The following is a 21021-nucleotide window of genomic DNA, read 5'->3' as shown; positions in this document are numbered from 1 at the left end:
AAAGCTGAGTAATTCTCATTCTCTACTTCTTTTGCCCTTCTTTTTTTCTCTCCCAAACTAGCCCTTAATCCTTGGTTATGTGACAGAGCATATATATATATGTATATATATATCAAAATTGGTCATTTCCTGAACTGACAGATTCTCATGACCAGATTCTACAGACCCACATGTGTATAATCAAGTATCAGACAATCAAACTATCAGATAACTGGAAGGTTAATGATCTTGAATTGAAGTTACAGAATTAAGTTCGGCCAGACCTTAAGGTAATACATCTACTCTTGGTTGGCTGGTATGCAGGTTATCTGTCTAAGCTTATGTAAATTCTTCTTTTAAATAACCAGGCCCTGGCTTGAAAGGGTCGGATTCCACGTATCCATCTGGTCGGTAGAACCCTGCATCATTTACTCGGTTACTGAGCACATGAAGGATGGCTTTCTTTGATCCTCCGTAGTCGTCCCGGTTTCTCTCAACGTACTCTTTAGCCTCAGCTGCCACCTCATTCACAAAATCGAATCGGTTATCCTCTGATAGCAAGAGTCTCTCTATGTCCATTGTCAATAGCTTTCCCCCTTCTCTTATCTTCCTCACCTGCTCCTCCAAGAAGGGAATCCGCTCCATCTTGTAACGCAACATGTCATCCTTCTTTGTCTGGAATAAAGAAAAATTGCAAATAAGAATATGATAGTAACATGTCCAAACAAAGAAACGTTTGCAAATGAAAATACATGAACCATGCAGCTCATTTAGTTGATATTAGAGAGATACAGCTTTCTGAAATGGCACTCCACCGTTCACAGGATGAAATCATATACTCCAATCATAGCCAATAGTACTGTGTCGATTTCTTTGCATGTGAGGAAAAAGAAAAAATTTTGAGTATAGAAACAAAAATCAGTAATTGTCTATTTTCAATCATTGCATTTGCACCTCAAAGGTCCGTGAAAAGAAATTGAGAAAAATAACAAAAATCAGCTAGCTTATTTCCATTTGAGCTGAAGTTACCACATTTGGACAGATCGGATAATGTCTAAACTTTGTTTGAGAAGTTCATTAGATGAAAGTCAAGAATGAGAAGGAAAACCTTATCCGAAGTCTTAATGATCATATGAAGGATAGGCTTCTCAAGCTTTAGAAGTCATGCAACATAACTAATTAGAACAAAAAGCAAGCATCCAGCATAGGAACGATATAAGTGATTGATCCGATATCAACTTTCATCCATCAGTAACGGCTAACTAGTTGTCACCGCTCACTTACAGCACCTTTTACCTAACGTGTACGCTACTAATTTCTGGAATTTATCTTTCTTCAGTGCTGATGATAAGCACCCATGATTCATATTTCCAAATAGTTTCCCCCAAGAAAAAGTATTAGAAACTCAAAATTGCATTAGTCCTTGAAATATCCACGCTTCAAATGGTGACAGTAACTGGTCAAATATGAACAAGATATTTTACTTCCTCTCAGATCAGAATATCTGCAATGAATAATTCAACACCATGAATCAAATAATTAAGCTTTCTCAATGATGTCTTCCCTTATATCATGCATGCCCTCTAAATTGCCAGTTTATCACATAACAAAACGATCCCTGTTGAGCCTGATTTATCTTCCTCACTCATTGTTTCAAGCCTTAAAAATATGAGAAACACGGGGGTTAAGTACCAATCAGAAAATTATTAATCAGGTTGATACAAATTTTCCGGAAGCTGTTATCTAATTTAATCACTCTACAGGATGGAACTAAGCAATTATCTACTTTAATTGTAACCAACAGTAAAGCCATATAACATTTTGCAGCTCTAAATCAGTGCATCAGCTTGCTACTGATAACTCCATTAACCTGAAGTTACCCTATTTAGCCAGACTTAGGAAGAATAATGGATCCAAATTCTTTAATGATCATGTGAAGGATAAGCTTATCAAACTTTCAAATGCAAGCAACAGAATGCTAACCAGAACAAAAACATTGCGCACGGCATAGAAGATGAGCAAGACCCCTTTTTTAAAAAAAAATAAACAAGATGACTAAGACCAAAGTCTATCCATTCACTTCCTTAGACTTTACTAAGGGCACCTAATTTATGATCAAATAATCAATTAACTTTCTTTTAAGTAAATCAATACATTCATTAATTAAATGATACATATAAACTAATCATAATACAATAAAAATAACCTCCATACAAGGATATACATGAAAGCACAGTCAGACTTGAACCTACAATCTCTTGTAGAGAAAAAAAAACATATTAACCATTCAACTAAGCAACTAAGTAGTGGTTGGCAGATAATGAATTAACCTGACCAGATAATTAATTGACCATCTTATGTCACCTTATGATGCTAGGAACAAAAAACACCTTACTTATAAATCCACAAGAACTTTAACCTTGAAATGCCTAAACCCCAAATTGGTGGCAGTGAAAACTCGAGAATATTCTACTTCCTCCCAAGTCGGAATATCTATAAATGAATAATTCAATAATCATAACCGAACTTTTTCAACTTCGCAATTAAAGATACGACGTGTGTCTTCTAAACAGCCCAAGTATAGAAGGAACCTTCCCTTCTCGTTTTTCCTCAAATTTTCTCAGGAACCACGCGGACCAATTTTTACAATCCTAAACCATATAAAATATCCCATGGATAAACGTCAAACAGTAAATAAATAAACAACCAGAATTTTCCATTTTCCTCACCAATTTTCTCCGTCGCCATACTCGCCGTCCATGACCGTCGCTCTGAATCTGTTTGGAAGTAATTCCATTACCGACATTAATTAATCAGGTCCGAAGAACAAGGAACAGAAAGAAGAAACAAAAACCTTTGATTCCAAATAGAAGCTCCGACACTGTGAATTCCTCTCTCTTAGCTCTACCTTCTGCAGCCATGAATCCAACTAAATTAGAATTAGGTATGGTTAAAGAACACACCAAAGCAACACAAAAGAAATTGTTCGGATGTGTTTTCCGAGGAGCCAAACACCAGGAGCAAAAGCGACTTACAAGAGAAAACGACGAAGAAACTGAAGCCAGAGTCGAGATAGCCATAGCCATTGAGGTGCTTTCCCTGCTGTAGGACTCGAGATAATCGATTAAGCTACCGCCACCTTCAGAACATTCATGAAAAAGCCATAAGATTACGTAAAATTACAATTTGACCATTGACCCTTGGCGCGAATTCAATTAGCGACCTTCTAGACTATCTATAGTGTCTTAAAATGGAAGGGCTCGTGCCAAGCCCTACTGACTATTTCAACTTGATCATATACATATACATATATATATATAATTTTTTTTTTATTAATTAATTTTTAGATTTTATTATTCGCTTAATAATTTTATTATTCATTTATTGTTTAATTAATAAATTTTTTCATTTAAATTTATTTTTAAATTATTTTCAGATTTGAGTCTAGACTCGGACCGTAAACATATCAAGGACGAGCTGGGCCTAGTCCAGATGCTTATAAGAAGGTATATTATTTAAATAATTTTAATAATTAATTTTTATCCTTTCAAAGTTTATTATGTTCATAAGATAATTAATCAAAATTTAAACATGATATAACATTTTGTATTAAGAGTATTTTCAACAGTAATTAAGCTGTATTAACACTTCTAATAACTCAGAGACAAGCACTAATTAAGCAAACCAGATCCTAACTATGCACACAAAATGGTTGAATATATATGGTACTTCCTTCCAAGAAGAAGAAGACCTGTCTGGGCAATTTTGAGGCTATATGCCATTAATACCGAATCGCTTGCTGGTATTTCCTTGTAAGTAGGGAGAGTCTTCTCTGCAAGGCAAATGTCTCGTTCTTTCTCCCTAGTTTATCCAAGTAGACGAGAATTTTTTGCAGCGTAACGATGATCTCCTCACTCTCAAACCCTAATTCTCTCTCTTGAATTCTTAGAATCCTATTGAGCAGATCTAGTAAATCAGTATTGTCTCTCCCTAACCTAACCTGGATGGATGCCAGACAATCGAGCGCCTCCCCTGCAATACATAAAAATATAAGATGGACATCAAGTATTTCCAGAGAATGGCCTTCTAAGTTATATTTGAAATGCTAATAGGTTCTTTTAAGTGCAAAAATTGTAAACCAGAGATCAAGAAAAATCATGATTAATCAAGGTAGCATTTGTTAGAATGAGATGGAAGGGTAAAGTGCCACTGCAAAGTATTAAAGGGAAAAAGAAAAGCTTACCAACAGGAAGGGAGTCTTTTCCAAATGCCTTCTCGCGGATGTGCAAAGCCTTCAGAGCAAGTTCCTCGGCTTCTTCATCCCGGTTTAACTGATAGAGAGTAACTGCAAGATCCAACATAGGGAAGGTGATGGATTGATCTTCAGGACCCACTGCTTTCATCATGATCTCCAAAGCTGTCCTCAGCAAGCGCTCAGCTTCAACAAAATTCTTTGCCCGAGAACAAGAGGCTGAAAGATTTAGGAGATGTGTCACTGAGCTGGGATGTTCTTTTCCTTTGTACTTCTCGGTGATAAACAAGCATTCCTCCAACAACTCTCGACCTTCTTTACCTCTAACAAAATTGCAAAGTAACAACAGAAAATAAGACAAAAGTTTTATCAGATCAACAGCGTAAAATAAAATTACTAAAATTATGTTTCTCAGCTCTCAAAATTCTGACAAACAGATTATGATATGCAGAGATTAAGAACTAAGCTGCCATCTTATTGTACCATCAGAACTGGAAGACTGTGAGGAAAAAAGTTATTCATACCCAAAAATATACTTTGAATGCCTTACTAATTCAAATATCCAAGTCCTATCCAATTTTACCTCCCCACAACATGCAGTAACTCTGCCAACTCTATTCTCATATTCTCCATTATACTGTCATCTAAAGCCATGTAATTTGCATCCTTGATGACCTGAAGAGCTCTTTTGTATAAGTCAATGGCCTCGACTGCATTACCTGCCAAAAAGCCAGGAAATGAAGCCACAGCCAAACACATGAATCAAGATCACATCAGATCTAGAATTGTTATCTATACAACATAGAAGCCATCAGTAAATAAAAGCCCAACAGTTTCTTATTTTTGGCAGGAAGTGGAAAGAGCGGAAGAAGGATACAAAGAGAGCAGAGAAAAAGTTACCTTTGGCACACTTGGCACGAGCTAGGGAACACATAACCATTCCAACCCTTCCATCTGTATCTCCATATAATTTAGAATATATCTTTAAAACCCTAGGATGGAAGCAAATGGAATAAACAAGTTAGCAACCAAACCGTTAATCTGCAGAATCCAAACAAAATAGAAACAAGGAAAAGCAACCTAACGAAAATACTTTCTGCCTCTGCAGCTCTTCCTTCCTTTATCAAAAGATTGCCAAGCCCAAATAGAGGCACAACTAAATCCTCACTTTCAGCACCCCTGCTTGTTTCCAATATGATTATTGAACGATTGTAGGTTTCCACTGCCTTTGTAACTCTTCCAGCAGAACCCAGAGCTTTTGCCATTCCCAATAAAGATGTGAGAAGGAAGGCACTATTTTTCCCTAAAAGAAGACATTATTTTAAGACAGCCATTAGCTTCCAAATTTGATGCTCTAAGTGAATTGCTAAAGAATAAAGGGAATTTTCTTGTAGCAAGAGCCACGGTGAATGAAAATCCAAGGAATTTTTTATGTATGACAATGAGCCGGGAAAAAAAAAACCCCACACTATGCTAATGACCAAAACCATTTAATGCCAAAAGTGATCCTCCAGGAAACGAAATATTCATCTGATACAAGCTTATGATCATCAGCCTCTAAGGCTAATGCGTTTATACTCCATAAAACTTATACAAGTCAGCAAGTATTCACCCACAAACATTTAGGTACCAAGATTACACTTACCATATTTGCACTCCCAAATCTCCGTAACTCTCTGATACAAGAGAATGGATTTCTTAAAATTTCCCAAAGTGGAATACATGCTTGCTACATGAATGAGAATTGAATCTAAAAGTGGTTCACCATCCTTTATATGGTCAAGCAGACCATCCATCTGTCCACCAAATAATCAACATAAATATACCTTTCAGCAATAAGAACTCCCATACTGAAGTAAGGTACAATAATAAGCAATATATGTAGAATGCTCTAAACAAACAAGCAAAACAAGTGCGTGAAAAAATCACAATGTATAAAGAAAAAAGCCCTGCGAAGCATGTATTGATACTTTCTCAGTTGAAAAATAAATGATATATTTCCCCAAAATATTATCACCATAAGGGAAAACGAGAATTACTGTATCTAGCACAGAGTCTACAATATTCAAGTCTCCAAGAGCCATGTAACCCAAGGCAATAATGTCAAGAAGGGCAACTACTTCAATCCCCCTTGCACCCGCCTCAATCTGTTCTTTCACAGCCTCGTAATTAGCTTGGAGTAGATCTACTGCATCATTTTCATTTCCAGTCTTGATCATCATTTTGACTTCATTGAACAATTCTTGCAACTGAATCTCAAAATCAGACATGCCATCGAATGTGCTACTTGAGCTGCCCAGCAATGTTTCAGACCTGCTAACGTAGCCAGGCAACAGTATTTCTTAGGATAAACAATAAACAATTTCAATTCCTTATGATTCTTCAAGCACAATATACAAAGAGAAGTCACATCAACTCAATGTTTTCGATGATAAAAATGCCCTATAAAAATTAGCTGCTTCAAAATCTCTCTAACGAAAAAGAGACACCAAGACGACACACATTTTCAATTCCTTTCAATTCATTAAACATTCCAAATATGTAAAAATTTACCAATAAATAAAGGTGATGGGAACTGAATTCCTACCTTTCAGAATCTTGCAGCGTCGGAACACTAGAAGCACGATACTTTCGTGGGTTTCTGCCTGTTTCTACTGAACTAAGTGTAACAAAAGGCTCCCACCGAAAATGTCGAACCGGTATCATGTAAAGCTTGCAGATACCCTTCTGGCTTTGAAGATAAACTGAAGAGCACATTATGCCTCTTTGGCAGTGGCCTATATGCAAATTTATAAACACTTGGTTCACCCTGAAATTTGTTCGGGAAAAAATGTATATATATGAGAAACACACATCAGAGTTGTGTATCACAACAATCACCATGTTCGTTCATGATTATACACACGAACAATTAAGCTGGAAACCCTTTTGGCTAAAATCCTACATTTCTACGCCGAAACAAAACTGAATATTAACTAAATAGATTAACAGAGTCTCAGTTATATGCGACAGAAGCTAATTAGAAGACAATGCATAAGAAAATTAGAATTAGCGCGGAATCACCGACTAGGAATCGCAAGAACCCAATCCAGTAAAATAAGGAGGTCTACATAGAAATTTCAAACACACACACACACACACATACATATATATGTAGAGAGAGAGAAAGAGAGCACCGGTAATAGTCGAAAGAGGAAGTGGGAGAAGGGAAAAGGAGGGAAGTCGCCATTGAAAGAGTTGAGAAGCAGAGGAGCCCTCGAGTGAGGAAGGCGCCAAACAGTGCTGTGTTATAGTGTGATCCGGACCAAGATAATGTATCTATGCGGTCACTTATACTTTTATTGGATACCAAACAAAATTAAAATAATAGTTCCGACGGGCGTAATAATCAAATCTTATGGTAAAAAAAAAAAATGTGATTATTGCTCTTTATATAAAGTCCATAATTTGGTCCGACAAAAATTGGTCTTCAATATCTCTTTTTTTTTTTATGTGAAATATATAATTAGTAAAAACTAAGTCTATATTACAAATATATATAGTAATATGTTTATTTTAAAAAAAAATTATTAATGTTATGTATAAATAAAATAATAAATATTTAGTTTAAACTGATAAATGTCAATTAACTAACTTTATATATTAGAATATAATTTATAAAATAACAAGTTTAAAATTATTAATTGTTTGATTTTAACTTCTATTTTAATATATAAAAATATATAGTACAATTCGAATTTATAATTTTTTATAAAAAAATAAACATATTAACTATTCAGTTAAATGATTGTTATTTTTTTTATATTGAATATAAGGTCGAGTTTTTAATCTATTGTTTGTATTTCAATTAAGAAAATATAATCATCACGGAATATTTTTATCCATAAACATAATAGATTCGTAAATACTTAATTCAATTCAGTCACTGCAGTCCAACCAATACATTAGTAATTTTAAGTTATCGATTTTATTAAATTAAATATTATAGGTCAGTCACTACCGATCCATAATACATTTAGAAAATAATAAATTTTATATTTTTAGTGAAATTCAAACTCATTAATTATAAGTAGGTTATAAAAATTTTTACCACAACTATTATTTTGTTGGTAATACAAATAATACAATGTCTAAAGCTTTTCGTTTATGTTCTCTTTCCTCGTCCTCTTATATATGAGAGCCTTTGATCTATTAGCGTTATTTTTTTTCATGACTATTATATAAACAATCTCAATAAAGATGATGGCAAAAAAATGGTTATCTTTCTCTCTAGCATCCAAACTTGACACTAAAGTTAACATTATTAATTGATTGATTATACTTCTATTTATATATATATATATATATAATATATATTTCGAATTTACAAATTTTTATAAAAAAATAAATATATCATCTATTTAGTCAAATGATTATTATTATTTTTTATATATAAATAGATAGTACAATTCGAATTTATAAATTTTTATAGAAGAATAAACATATTAACTATTCAGTTAAATAATTGTTATTTTTTTATATTGAATATAAGGTCAAATTTTTAATATATTGTTTATATTTCAATTAAAAAAATATAATCATCACGGAATATTTTTATTCATAAATATAATAGATTCGTAAATACTTAACTCAATTCAGTCACTGTAGTCCAACCAACACATTAATAATTTTAAGTTATTGATTTTATTAAATTAAATATTATAGGTCAGTCACCACCAATCTATAATACATTTAAAAAATGATAAATTTTATATTTTCAGTAAAATTCAAACTCATTAATTGTAAGTAGATTATAAAAATTTTTACCACAACTATTATATTGTTGGTAATACAAATAATACAATGTTTAAAGCTTTTCGTTCATGCTCCCTTTCCTCGTCCTCTTATATACGAGAGCCTTTGATATATCAGCTTTAGCTTTTTTCATACCTATTATATAAACAATCTCAATAAGGATGATGGTAAAAGAATGGTTGTCTTCCTCTCTGTGTCCGAACTTGACACTAAAGTTAAGATTATTAATTGATTGATTATAACTTCTATTTATATATATATATAATATATAATTTGAATTTACAAATTTTTATAAAAAATAAATATATCGACTATTTAGTCAAATTATTATTATTATTTTATTTCGAATATTTTGTCAAATTTTTAATCTATTGTGCATGTTATAATTAAGAAAATATAATTATCACAAAATATTATTTTTTATTTATAAATGTAGTAAATTTGCCAATACTTAATTCAATTTTATCATTACGGTTTCACCAACACATTAGTAATATATATTATTAATTTAATTAAATTAAATATCATAAATTGATCACCACCAAACTATAATACATTTATAAAATGATAAATTATATATTTTTAATAAAATTCAAACTCGTAAACTTTAAGTAGATTACGAATTTTTTTACCATAACTACTATATCATTAGTAATAAAAATAACAATGTCTAACGCTTATCGTTCATGCTCCCTCTCCCCATCCTCTTAGATATGAGAGCCTTTGATCCATCAACTTTAACTTTTTTATGACGATTATATAAACAATTCCAATAATAACGATGACATAATAATGATCGTCTTCATCTCTTGTATCCAAATTTGACACTAACGTATCGATAATAATATCAAAATAAAAAGTTTAACTTATTGGTAAATGATCAAAAAAACAAGCATTCATGCTGCTACTGGCAACATGTTCTTCGTTTTCTCCTCAAACCAGGTTGATGAACTGATCTAAGTTGGGAGCATCAATGAAATCATGTAATTCATATTCATTAATACGCAATTGATTCATCTTCACAAAATAAAATGATCTCGCTATATTATCTGATTACCTAATCGACTAAATAATACTTATGTGAACATATAAATATAGATACACATATATATAGAGAGAGAGAGAGAAGAATAAAGATATATATAATAAGTCAATATTTTTAGCTCAAATGGGAAGCATGTATATGGTGGGAGGTTTATGTGATACAACTATATATTATAGTTGAAGAAGAATTTAATTGAAGATCAACATTGATAAAAGAAAATGACTAAAGACAAAATGAGATTGTTATTCTAAATGTATGATGTATAAATCAATTTTAATATAATCATAATATATAATTAATAACATGATATGCACTATTTAATAAATATTTTATGTTATAAATATCTTAGGTACGATATGCACTATTTAATAAATTTCAAATAAAATAACCAAGCATGCAAAATAAATTACCATTAATATATTAATTTAATTACAAAAAAAATATTTTACCTCATACTTGATATGTTATGTTATTTAAATTAAAAATTTAAAATTATTGATATATTAAATAAAAAATAATATTACCATAGAACTATATAATAAAATTAATTATAAGCATTAATATTATAATTTTTTGAAATTTATTTTATGTCTACTGTATTTTTCGCACGTGCGAGTTCGCGCCGTTTAGCAATTATCCTGTAGAGTTCCAACTTTTGAGTTGTTTGACTTTGACCCAATACGAGCCAGATAGGAGACGAACTTTCCATGGAAACTTCCAGTGCTTATCCGCCACGTGTACCGGACCCTCCTCATATATCCTAGCAAATAGCACGCCGAGCACCTTTTCATTTTTCCTTTTCCTTCTTCTTCTTCTTCTCCGATCTCCAATCTGTAATTTCAAATTGCAGTGATTCGATTGTGATAGACGCTGAAATTTCTCTGTATCTCTCTACTCATTGTGCATAGGATCGTATATAGAATTAAAAGATGCCGTACTGCGAGGTTGGTAGAGAACAAGGCAGCGACGATGCTGCGCTTAACAATGGCGTCAAACTTTTCTACAGAACGTACGGTCACGGTCCAATCAAAGTGCTCCTAATAATAGGTCTCTAATCACTTAGACGTCTGAAATTTATTGTTCGGAATCCTTATTTTAATGGCAATTGGAGTTGTCGCTGAAAATATTTTGGTGATTTAATGGTCCAGGGTTGGCTGGAACGCACAATTCATGGGGTCCGCAAGTCAGAGGCCTCACCGGAACGGACAAGCCCAACGATGAAGAAATCCTGAAATTTGATCGCAGCTCAGATGGAGCCAACAATGGGAGTGGGGGCGCTGGCGTTGGTGGCATCGAAGTCTGTGCATTTGATAATCGTGGAATGGGCCGGAGCTCCGTTCCCACCAAGAAATCTGAGTACACGTGAGTTTTGACCATACCTCTATCTCTGTTTATTTTTAACGTGTAGTTCTTACTATTCCTTGTTAGTTCCGTGTAAAATTAAGTTTCTAGTGTTGTATCTGTACGTTTTAAGGCTTTTTGTCTGCCTAGTTAGATTCTAACTTCAGTACAGTATTTTTTCTTCTATTGTACAACAGGAATTTAAAATTTGAAGTCACGTTAAGCATAAGACTTGAATGTTTTAATATATATTGAAATTGTATTGGCAATTGGTGGGTGCAGGACAAAGATAATGGCAACAGATGCAATTGCCTTATTGGATCATTTGGGCTGGAAAAGAGCTCACGTCTGTGGGCATTCAATGGGTAAGCTTGTTTTGCATTCTTTAGTTTCAATTTCCAGTTGTTGAGTAGGCTTACCTGCAAAAGGATTTGTGAAGTTATCCATTGATCAAATCTGTTCAGTTTATGTATGGTAAACCTAAATGAGGGTAGTATTTAGAGCTGATTGGATGAACTTAGAAGTTGGAATGTAGAAGTAGGATGGAGCTAAATTGTAGCTAGTGTTTGAATCAGTATATTTTGTGAGTTCACTCAAGTTTTTGCTGTCAAGACAGGGGCTATGATAGCTTGCAAGTTTGCCGCCATCGTTCCGGACAGAGTTCTGTCTCTTGCCTTACTTAATGTAACAGGTGGAGGTTTTGAATGCTTCCCTAAGGTAATTATTATCTCGCTTGGCTTTTCTCATCTCTCAATGAAAAGCAAAACAACAAGGGCTGTTTCCATTTAAGTAATGGTTTATTTGACCGATCAATGAATTGAAGAAATTTGATTAATTTACCAGCTAATAATTGAACAAGTGTGTAAATGAAAAATCCGTTTTCAGTTTCTTTTTCCCTCTTGTTATTTTTATAAGCATCTAGAAGATAGACGTAGAATGTCGACTTTGAAAATTTTCCTGCACATATGTATGTTTTTTATTTCTATAAGCATCTAGCTATGCACATATGTATACACATACAAGTGTTTGTCTGGCAACTATGGTCTGTGTTGTCCGGATAGGCAAGCAAAATAGTTTCGGGACAAAAGTCTATACCTTGCCAGGATTTAGTTGCCAAACCATGTAATTGTATATGTTTTCTGATAGGCAGGAAAACAGTTTGGAATAGAAACCTATACCTCGTCAAAATCAGTTGCCTAATCACACGCAACTGGGCATATACATAGAAAAGGCTTTCAAGAAAATTTTTTACCTAGTAATTGATCCCTGCAATTAGACTGTCGTGAACTTGATTTTGTTTTGCTTATCACTTCCCTGCATCAGAGAAAGTACATTATGAGTCCAAATCGAAGATTAGAGGACAAATCTTTTAATGGTTTTGATAATGCTGCTTGAGGATTTGGTTTATGCAGAAGACACAATCAACCACATCAAAGGATGAACTTTGTAGATGTGTTAAAATTCAATGCACACAATTGACCAAACTTTTATAATGGTAAACAAGTACAGTAATACGGTTTTCATACATTCAGGATTTGGTGTGAAATTTTCAACCGTAGCTGAAACAGTGTGTCACCAAGTGAATGTAGTATATTTTCAATGCACGAGAACTTCTTGTAGGGTGCTAGGAATTGACACAGATGTAACAGAATGGTCAATTTGTCCTAAAGCATAAAAGTTGTGTCTAGCTGGATAAATTTGAGGGGTTCTCCAGCTACATCAGCATTTTCACTTGGCTTTAGATTAAGATGAAATATTTATGATGGTTTGTTTGGGGTAGATCTTATGAATATCAACAAGAATACTACACCTGTGGTAACATCATCAAAGTGCTTGTTCTTCATATGCTTATCAGTCTGCTAGCGTCAAACATAAGCACAACATAGTTGTGGTATAAATTCTCATATTGATATAAAGTAAATTGACACTTTGGATGAATGGAAGATATCTAATTTCATTTTACAATTTTACTTTTTAACGTAATCATTTTCTTGGTTTGATTTAAAAGTTGCATAATCAAAAGAATCTAAAATTATTCTGTCTTCTTGCAGCTTGGCCACCAAACGCTTTCCATTGCAATTCGTTTTTTGAGGGCAAAAACTCCTGAACAAAGGGCTGCTGTTGACTTGGACACTCATTATACAAAGGTTAGAAATGCGTTCAATCCTATAAATAAATTCCCCAATATATTTTGTTAAATGGGCGCTGACAAGGAATTAGGTTTCTCTGTAAATTAACTCTTGGAAGATGGCTTTTAAAACCAAAAAAACTCTTACTTTTCCTCTTATTGCTCTTTACCTTGGTTGATACGACTAAGTTGAACGGGGAAAGGAAAGATTGTAGCTTGTGTTGATTGTAAGATTTCGTATTCAACTGTTACTTAAAAGAGTGATGATATTCTGCACCAAACTTAGAGCTTAATGTCTCTAAGAAGATCATATTTGATATTTAGCTTGACTCAGATTTATTCAATTTACCTTCTCAATAGCATTCTTACCAATTATTATGACCTCAATTCAGCTGACCACTTTCATGGCTATCAAAAAACTTATAAAGTGTCACCCTTATTTGTTATTCACAGGAATATCTTGACGAATATGTTGGACATAGCACAAGAAGAACAATTTTATATCAAGTAAGAATCACTGAAGCCAACAGTCTGATTCTCATCTGCATGAATCATGATAATCATGTAGAGAAAGTAAAGCTTATAGACTTCATGTCTTCCCATCTTAAATGTGTGATAGAATGATGATAGTTTTTACTTCCAGCGAAACTGCTTGAGTAACTGGGATTTATGCATGCATGCTCATGCAGTAAATAGCAATATAGAATGTATATGAAAGCCTGATCTATGTCGGTAAATTTTAAGGAATCCATCATATCCTCTTCCAAATTATGTTTTGAATTGGTATATTATCCTGGAGATGGTTTAGAATAGTGTAACTGAACATCAATGAACAATTGAGTAGCTTACTAGAAGTGATTTGGTTTTCTTCTTTTCTCTTGTTGTAGACTGTTCGAAGTCATCATTGTATGACAATTCAGATGTTAACAGAAGGATTAATATATGCTTGTAGTCTTCGCCTGTCAGTTCATTGGCTTTTCTTTTGATTTTATGGAAATTCTGTGGGAGCCTGTGGCTGTACTATTATTACATATGGTTGATTTCTTGTTATATGATAGAACCATGTTCCTTATATGATCTAAAACTTGCTTGTTGGACCTGCAGGAGTATGTAAAATGTATATCAGCAACTGGAATGCAGTCAAATTCCGGTTTTGATGGTCAAGTTAATGCATGCTGGACGCACAAAATTACACAAAAAGAGATTGAATTGATCAGATCTGCTGGATTTCTTGTGTCGATAATTCATGGCAGGTATGCAGCATAATTTTGCATTGAGGATATCCATCATTTTACTTCTATCATGTTGTATCAGCATTTGACCATTGATAATCATCCTATACTTGTACAATAATTTCCCTTTGAGAATGTATCTGTTCAAAGTAATTTGAGATTATCTGAATATGTAGCTATGACGTCATTGCTCAAATATATCATGCAAAGAGGTTGGCAGAAAAGCTGCAGCCTGTTGCTAAAATGATAGAACTTCATGGAGGGCATCTTGTAAGCCATGAGAGAACAGAAGAGGTATGTCTTCTTTTCCTCTTCTGCATATGAGCAGGCCCTTGTCATATGCAGTTTAGTTATTACATAGTGACAAATTGGAACTTCGATAATCAAGAAGTGGAAATTTGGACATTAAGTGGGACAGTATTATGGAAATAATTCTAAAATTGGATTGACAAAGAAATTATGGACAAATGTGTTATGGGTTCTGATCAACCAGATTCTGATGCCAAAAAATAATTCCTTTTGGCAAGTATACGAATGGTTTTTACTCATGGCAAGAAGACAGCCTAAGGAAGCCAAGTGTTTATTTTTGTGTTTGTACTTCTATTCTGAAAGTATGTATTGGATTTTTTATCAAGTCTGTGTTAGGTTTTATTGTTAGTATGTATATGTAATATTTGTGCCCCACTACATGTCTGCATGGCAGTTATCTGTGTAAAAGTTATCCGCATCTGCTATTCTTTAGGAGCCAGTTCCTCCTCTTGTGACAGGAGTTACATTTGCCTATTTTTTTGTAAGCATAAACAGCTCTATAAACAGCAAAAATGAATGCAGAGAATTTCAACAAAGTCGAGTAATTTCCTTTTCCCTCAAGAGATCGTTGGGTTTTCTCTAATAAACCCTACTTAGACAAAATAGAACAAAAAAGGAAGATGATTGCAGAAGCATTCTGCTGTTCCTGATCCTTTTGTTTTCAGTGCAAGGTCCTTTAACCAGATCCAAGGGAAGAGATCTTTATCACTTTGGTATTGAAGCTTGATTTGGATCCAGGGATCTGAAGGTTATGGGCTTTCCTGTCATACCATGCACTGATATTTGAAATGGGCTTTAAAATTGGTAATGTCTCTCTTGGATCTGGTTATAGGATCTTGCACTGAAAATTTCAGAACACAGAACAGCAGAATGCTTCGTCAATTGTCTGCTTTTCTGCCCTATTTTATCCTAGTAAGTTGGGCCTACTGGGCATTGTTTAGAGAGAAGACATTGACCTTTTGGAGTTGAATGAGTTGTCAAACTTAGTTGAAAGCTCTACATTTCTTTTCGCTTTTAAACATTTTTATGTTTATTAGGAAAAAAAAAGGTAACTTCTATCACAAGACTAGGAACTGCCTCCTATAGAATGGTAGAAACAAATAACTTCAACAAAAATACCTGCCATATAGGCAGATGGCAGTAAACAAAGATCATAGAGACATAATAATGATGAAACAGAACACACAGGCATAATAAAAAATACTAAAACGTTAAAAAATAAAAATCACTTCTATCGGATTAGATATCATCTTGCCATGAGTAACCTGTTTGTTGACCTTGCCAGAAGGAACCATCTTTAGCGATGGAACCAGATTTGTTTTTACAAATAGTTTTGAGTCCATTGGATTTTCATAGTCCTTGCTAATTTACTAAGCTGTCTAAGATCGACTTGCATCTAGACAAATAAAAGCAAAGTGTTCTCAATGCTATTTGAGTTTGATACTTCTGATATGTTCTTTTTTCTTTGGTTAATGTAATTGTTATTTGGCAGTATAAAAGTCTTTTACATATTAATTTTTTATGAAAAATCAGGTTAATAAAGCTCTTCTTGACTTGATAAAGGCATCAGAAATGAAGTTAGACCCACATGAGTGGACTAATTTAACCCAGAAAAGCTCTGGTAAGTCTTCTGCACATTCAATAGAGAGATTATCTTTGCCTCTGCTTCATTTGTTAGGAGGGATTTACATTAATATCTTTATCTAAATAATAGGGAAGACTTTGAGGGGTTGGCCGTTTCTTTGTCTTTGTAGTAGTTTCTGGGCATCTATAGCCATTCGTAGACTTTCATGAGAGAAGTCAAGAGTTTCTTTATATTTTGTCTACTCTTTTTCAATATCTTCTGGAATAGGGATGTTGCTTTATTGTAGAGGGGTGTGAAAATATTTGATTTCTTTCTCAGGGAATTTGGAGAGAGGGATATCAATCGGCAAAACAGGTGCAGAGGTATCTTTCATGTTCGCCATGTTGGAGAAGCTGCATTTATGCCTATTATACCTCTTCGGCCTTTTTGTGTTAGTCTTTGGGTACGGAAGAAGGGCTTTACGCTGTCTAAAACCAGTTAGAGTTGGAGCTTCCCTCACATGAGCCCATTGATCCTTCTTAACTGGTAACTTTCCATTGTCTCCCCCTCACATTCTCTCGCATTTTAAGATTTGTATTTTTTTCTGATAAAGGGAGTTTTAACCTTTTTTCTTTCATTTTCACAGTGGGATCAAGGATTTATCATAAGCGTGCTTCTCCTTGATTTTAGCAGTTTTGCTTATTGGATGTTATCAACTAAACCTAGCAAACTACCCAAAGACCGGTACAACCAGAATTGTCCATAGGAGAGATTGAGAAAACAAATGTTGAGATAGACCACTCTGCCATCCAGGGAACAGTAAGCGAGTAAATAGCTTCCATGTTGCCTTACTCTTGTATGATGCTTAGCGTATAATCCAAACATTTACACGTGCATATTAGAAAACCAACGGAAAAGGAGAACAAGGAACAGAAAAAAAAAAATAGTATAACATGAAAATAGTGCAAAAGAATCCATAATACTTTGTATAGGACTTGTAATATGTACTGTTGAGGTTACAAAAGTTTGTCTCTAAGTTTAAGTAGTTATAATTTTTTCATGTTACAGCACGTTTTTTTATATCAGTACCAAGCTTTTCAAGGTACTGAACGAAAGTACCGGAGAGAGAACTTACACTGTTGTATACTAAAACAAACAGTATATGAGATCGATGTTTGAACTGTCGACTCTTGCAGAATCTAGATGATCATGTGTTTTGGTATCCATAAATAAAACTCTCAAACCCATATAAGATCAGGGAACACAGATGTGTGTGTGCATGCGTGTTATATATATATATATATATGTATAAGTTGTTGGATATGAAGGTAAGGAAGGAGGAGAAGGAACTTACCTGGCCCTCCCTTGTGAACCCGGAGCAGAGGTCAGTGTTTGTTTCTGGTGGATCTCTGAGAAGCAAAGCAAAGCAGAAGTTGGAAAAACTTGTGGCTGACAAGAGAGAGAGAGAGAGAGAGAGAGAGATTCCAATGTGCTGAATGATATGCCATCTGACCAATAAACTAAAGAAGGCATGGTATATAATTATTTCTGGTCATATCAATATATACCTGTGGAATATACTCATATGCCAACTTGCCCAGTTTCAATTCAACACGAATGCCAAACTTATGTACGTACATATTTGGTTTTTTTTTTTTTTTTTTTTTTTTAAATTCCACCCAATTTCTAAAGATTAATTATGTAATTTTGTATAATTTTCATGCTATTGAAGTATTTTCTGGAATTTATTTGGGATCATATAATTTTTTTTAAATTTAAATATTAAATTTTCTTATATTAATATATACATAAATAAAATGTTAATTTCAAATAAATTGAAACGGTGACGTTTCTAAAATCATATTATATGTATATTAAATTCCTAAATCTTAAATATTTGATTTTTAAATATTTTATTTACATATTTAATATATAATCTAATCAATTATAATTAATTATATAGTGGCGACGAATCAATATTCTTCCGTATAACGATAAATAAAAGAAAGTATTATTAAATATAAAATTTGACTTAAAATTATATTTCATTTTCTTATTTTGTGAAATTGAAAGGAGAAATTTAGTATATTTAAAATTTTAATAATATAATAAAATTTGGTAATATTTTAAAAAATTTGTCATTAAATTAATTAAAAATTCTCTAATATTTCCACTATTTCCCTTTCCGCCGTCGTCGCCCTCGCACCGTCTGCACAAACAAAGATCTCCGGCTTTGTCCTTTTCTTCCGTCCATCGCCGGCGTCGCCTCCACCACCGAAATCATCAACTACAAGATACCGCCGTTCGTCCTCTTCCTCCATGCCCGTCACGTTTTCCTTCACCGTTAACTGGACCGCCTAACCACCATCTATCCAGGGCTTTCTCAACCAGAACCCTAACTTTGCCTCTGTGAAGTCACGACTCACTTTCTTAGTCAAAACTGAAGCGGACGCAGTTTGGATTCAACTACTTGAATTCATATCGACACTTGGCTGCTTCCTATTGATCCACGCCATAGATTTAGTTGAGTATATTTCTGAATAGATTACTCCCGGAGACCAGGGAGCGTTGCCCTACTGTTCTGTCCTATAGAAGTGTTTTTTCGCGGTTTAGGTTGGCTGTGAAGGAGGAGAGACAGATGGCGTCTGCTATATGTCCCGGTGGTCAAGCTCAATTGGACTTCAGCTGGTACAACTCTGCTCCACCATTCTTTTTTATTTGTGTCCTGTAGAATCTTATGTTTTCTTTACTGTGCGAGAAAATCTGCTGATAGGACTTGTGTTATACTGGGTGTTGGTATTAGGATTGATATTAGAAGTTGTATGTATACTAACTATTGCTTTGAATTCTGAAAGGATTTACTTCAAATATTTTATGGGTGTTAGCTTGGTAAAAGCAGCATCCTTTATTTCCAAGTTTTGATTTTTAGCATTTTCTTTTTCCTCTGATTTTCTTTTGTGGGTGGATCGCACTTGAATACTGGGGAATTTGTTGGATTTCATCTGGGTATTTCTGTGAACATTCAAGAATGAGTTTAGTAGAGAACCTGTTGAAAATAAAAAAGAGCTGATAAAAATGTCTTGTGTTATGGTTAAAATGCTGGTATGTGAATCCTTTGGTTGGAGAGAAATTTGAAGATGTTTAAGCAATATGACATTTGCAGAGTATTGAAAATTTACAGAGTGAAATATTTCAAGTTGTTGTGAAGTGAAGATATTTACTAGTAGAATGGAGTGGAATTAGAATCGAAGTACTTTCATTCTTTCTCCCTCAAAGGCCAAAGATATTTCTCCATGGGTGGAAAATGGATGAAATAGAAATGAGATTAAAATTTTAGTTTGGTTAGCTATTAGAAGAATTTTTTTTTTCACTTGTAGTGAACTGGGAATGAATTAGGAGTATTGGGTAACTTGTTGTTAGTTATTGTATGAAAAAAAATGAAATCATGAGTATTGAGTAATTTGTTATGTTAATTATTTCAAGAATGTTTCTTCTTTTTCCCACTTATAGTGATTTGGAAGTGGATTTGGAGTCCAAAGAGAATGCTTCCATGATCTATGCAGCATTGGCTGTTGACGAGGAGGTGATTCTTGATTATTGCTTATATTTTACTTTGTTTCTCTACTAGTTTTCAAACTAGATGTTTATGGGAAGTTGTTGATAATACAGTTGCAGCCAGATAAAGTGAGAAGGCAAATGTCCGTATCTGATAGCAAGCTCTCAGTGTGAGATTCTTCTCCATCACTTTTCGTATACATGATTACATGAGTTGCAAATGTGTTAAAGCAGTAGCTTTTAGCATAAAGCTAGTTCTTTTGAGCGCTCATTTCTCAAATCCACCCAAATCTATCAGTTGTCTAATCAAACTAACTTAAGAAGATGCATTTCGAAATCATAATAACTGTTTCCCAAAAAGAGCTTAAGGTAAGTTCTTCTCCTTTGTCTATGAAACTTTCATGAAATCATTTCAGTGTACAAGTTTCTTGGTACATGAAACTTTTGGTTTCTTGATTGTAATCTTATATCCTTTTATGTCATTGCAGTCGCTTTGAAGCAGTGGAGGCAAGGTTTCTTCGGGCATCATTTTCTGCTTTTATAGATGTACTTACCCTGGCTACAAAAACAATAGAAGAATTTGGGCCGGGGATGAAATTGTGAATTTTCTATTGTGTTAGCGTTTGCTACTCTTCAATCTATTGAATTGTAATTGAATTAGACCTCTTGATGTCTGGTGAAGACCTTTTCAATTTGATTTTGTAGCTTGAAAATCTTTTGGTCATGGCATTTTTGGATTCTGTATCTTCTGTTCTACTTTGCTTTCACTATTTAGTTATTTCTCTTTATTGTAGAGAAAGCTATTGTTAAATGAAGAAGACA

General features: G+C 33.7%; 4 protein-coding genes and 1 long non-coding RNA gene across 7 annotated transcripts; 2 read left to right on the top strand and 3 right to left on the bottom strand.

Moving 5' to 3' along the window:
• Positions 1-187: 187 nt before the first annotated feature.
• On the bottom strand, positions 188-3248 carry PTAC7 (plastid transcriptionally active7). 2 transcript variants are annotated; one of them, XM_022053934.2, is made up of 4 exons: positions 3015-3248; positions 2834-2908; positions 2709-2756; positions 188-654 (listed from the first exon to the last, which is right to left on the bottom strand). In XM_022053934.2, exons 1-4 carry the CDS (start codon positions 3063-3065, stop codon positions 319-321), a joined length of 510 nt encoding a protein of 169 aa, XP_021909626.1. In that variant the 5' UTR covers positions 3066-3248; the 3' UTR covers positions 188-318. The 2 variants fall into 2 exon arrangements, with proteins under 2 accessions (XP_021909626.1, XP_021909628.1); XM_022053936.2 differs by having other exon boundaries at positions 2834-2890; positions 3015-3241.
• A 305-nt stretch (positions 3249-3553) lies between these two features.
• LOC110823487 (Tetratricopeptide repeat (TPR)-like superfamily protein) lies at positions 3554-7563 on the bottom strand. 2 transcript variants are annotated; one of them, XM_022053880.2, is made up of 9 exons: positions 7408-7563; positions 6819-7040; positions 6271-6544; positions 5877-6027; positions 5312-5534; positions 5132-5223; positions 4815-4950; positions 4223-4554; positions 3554-4011 (listed from the first exon to the last, which is right to left on the bottom strand). In XM_022053880.2, the coding sequence occupies exons 1-9, from the start codon at positions 7458-7460 to the stop codon at positions 3761-3763; spliced, it is 1734 nt and encodes a 577-aa protein (XP_021909572.1). In that variant the 5' UTR covers positions 7461-7563; the 3' UTR covers positions 3554-3760. The 2 variants fall into 2 exon arrangements, with proteins under 2 accessions (XP_021909572.1, XP_021909571.1); XM_022053879.2 differs by having other exon boundaries at positions 6819-7549.
• Positions 7564-10976: 3413 nt separating this feature from the next.
• LOC110823311 (alpha/beta-Hydrolases superfamily protein) lies at positions 10977-17912 on the top strand. Its single transcript, XM_022053673.2, has 11 exons — positions 10977-11117; positions 11219-11432; positions 11694-11776; positions 12028-12128; positions 13463-13558; positions 13993-14046; positions 14644-14792; positions 14948-15065; positions 16614-16701; positions 16984-17190; positions 17291-17912. The coding sequence occupies exons 1-10, from the start codon at positions 11000-11002 to the stop codon at positions 17166-17168; spliced, it is 1206 nt and encodes a 401-aa protein (XP_021909365.2). The 5' UTR covers positions 10977-10999; the 3' UTR covers positions 17169-17190; positions 17291-17912.
• On the bottom strand, positions 11638-18167 carry LOC110823312 (uncharacterized). Its single transcript, XR_015816617.1, has 2 exons — positions 17999-18167; positions 11638-12725 (listed from the first exon to the last, which is right to left on the bottom strand). It is a non-coding gene; the product is annotated as an uncharacterized LOC110823312 (long non-coding RNA).
• A 613-nt stretch (positions 18168-18780) lies between these two features.
• Positions 18781-20943, top strand: LOC110823310 (transcription factor). The gene is made up of 4 exons (XM_022053672.2): positions 18781-19332; positions 20155-20227; positions 20314-20369; positions 20688-20943. Exons 1-4 carry the CDS (start codon positions 19283-19285, stop codon positions 20800-20802), a joined length of 294 nt encoding a protein of 97 aa, XP_021909364.1. The 5' UTR covers positions 18781-19282; the 3' UTR covers positions 20803-20943.
• Positions 20944-21021: the final 78 nt, after the last annotated feature.

Source organism: Carica papaya, chromosome 9 (genome assembly GCF_054855325.1).
Source record: "Carica papaya isolate Zhongbai chromosome 9, ASM5485532v1, whole genome shotgun sequence".
NCBI classification, from domain to species: Eukaryota; Viridiplantae; Streptophyta; class Magnoliopsida; order Brassicales; family Caricaceae; genus Carica; species Carica papaya.
This window is presented reverse-complemented; position numbering and strand designations above follow the sequence as displayed.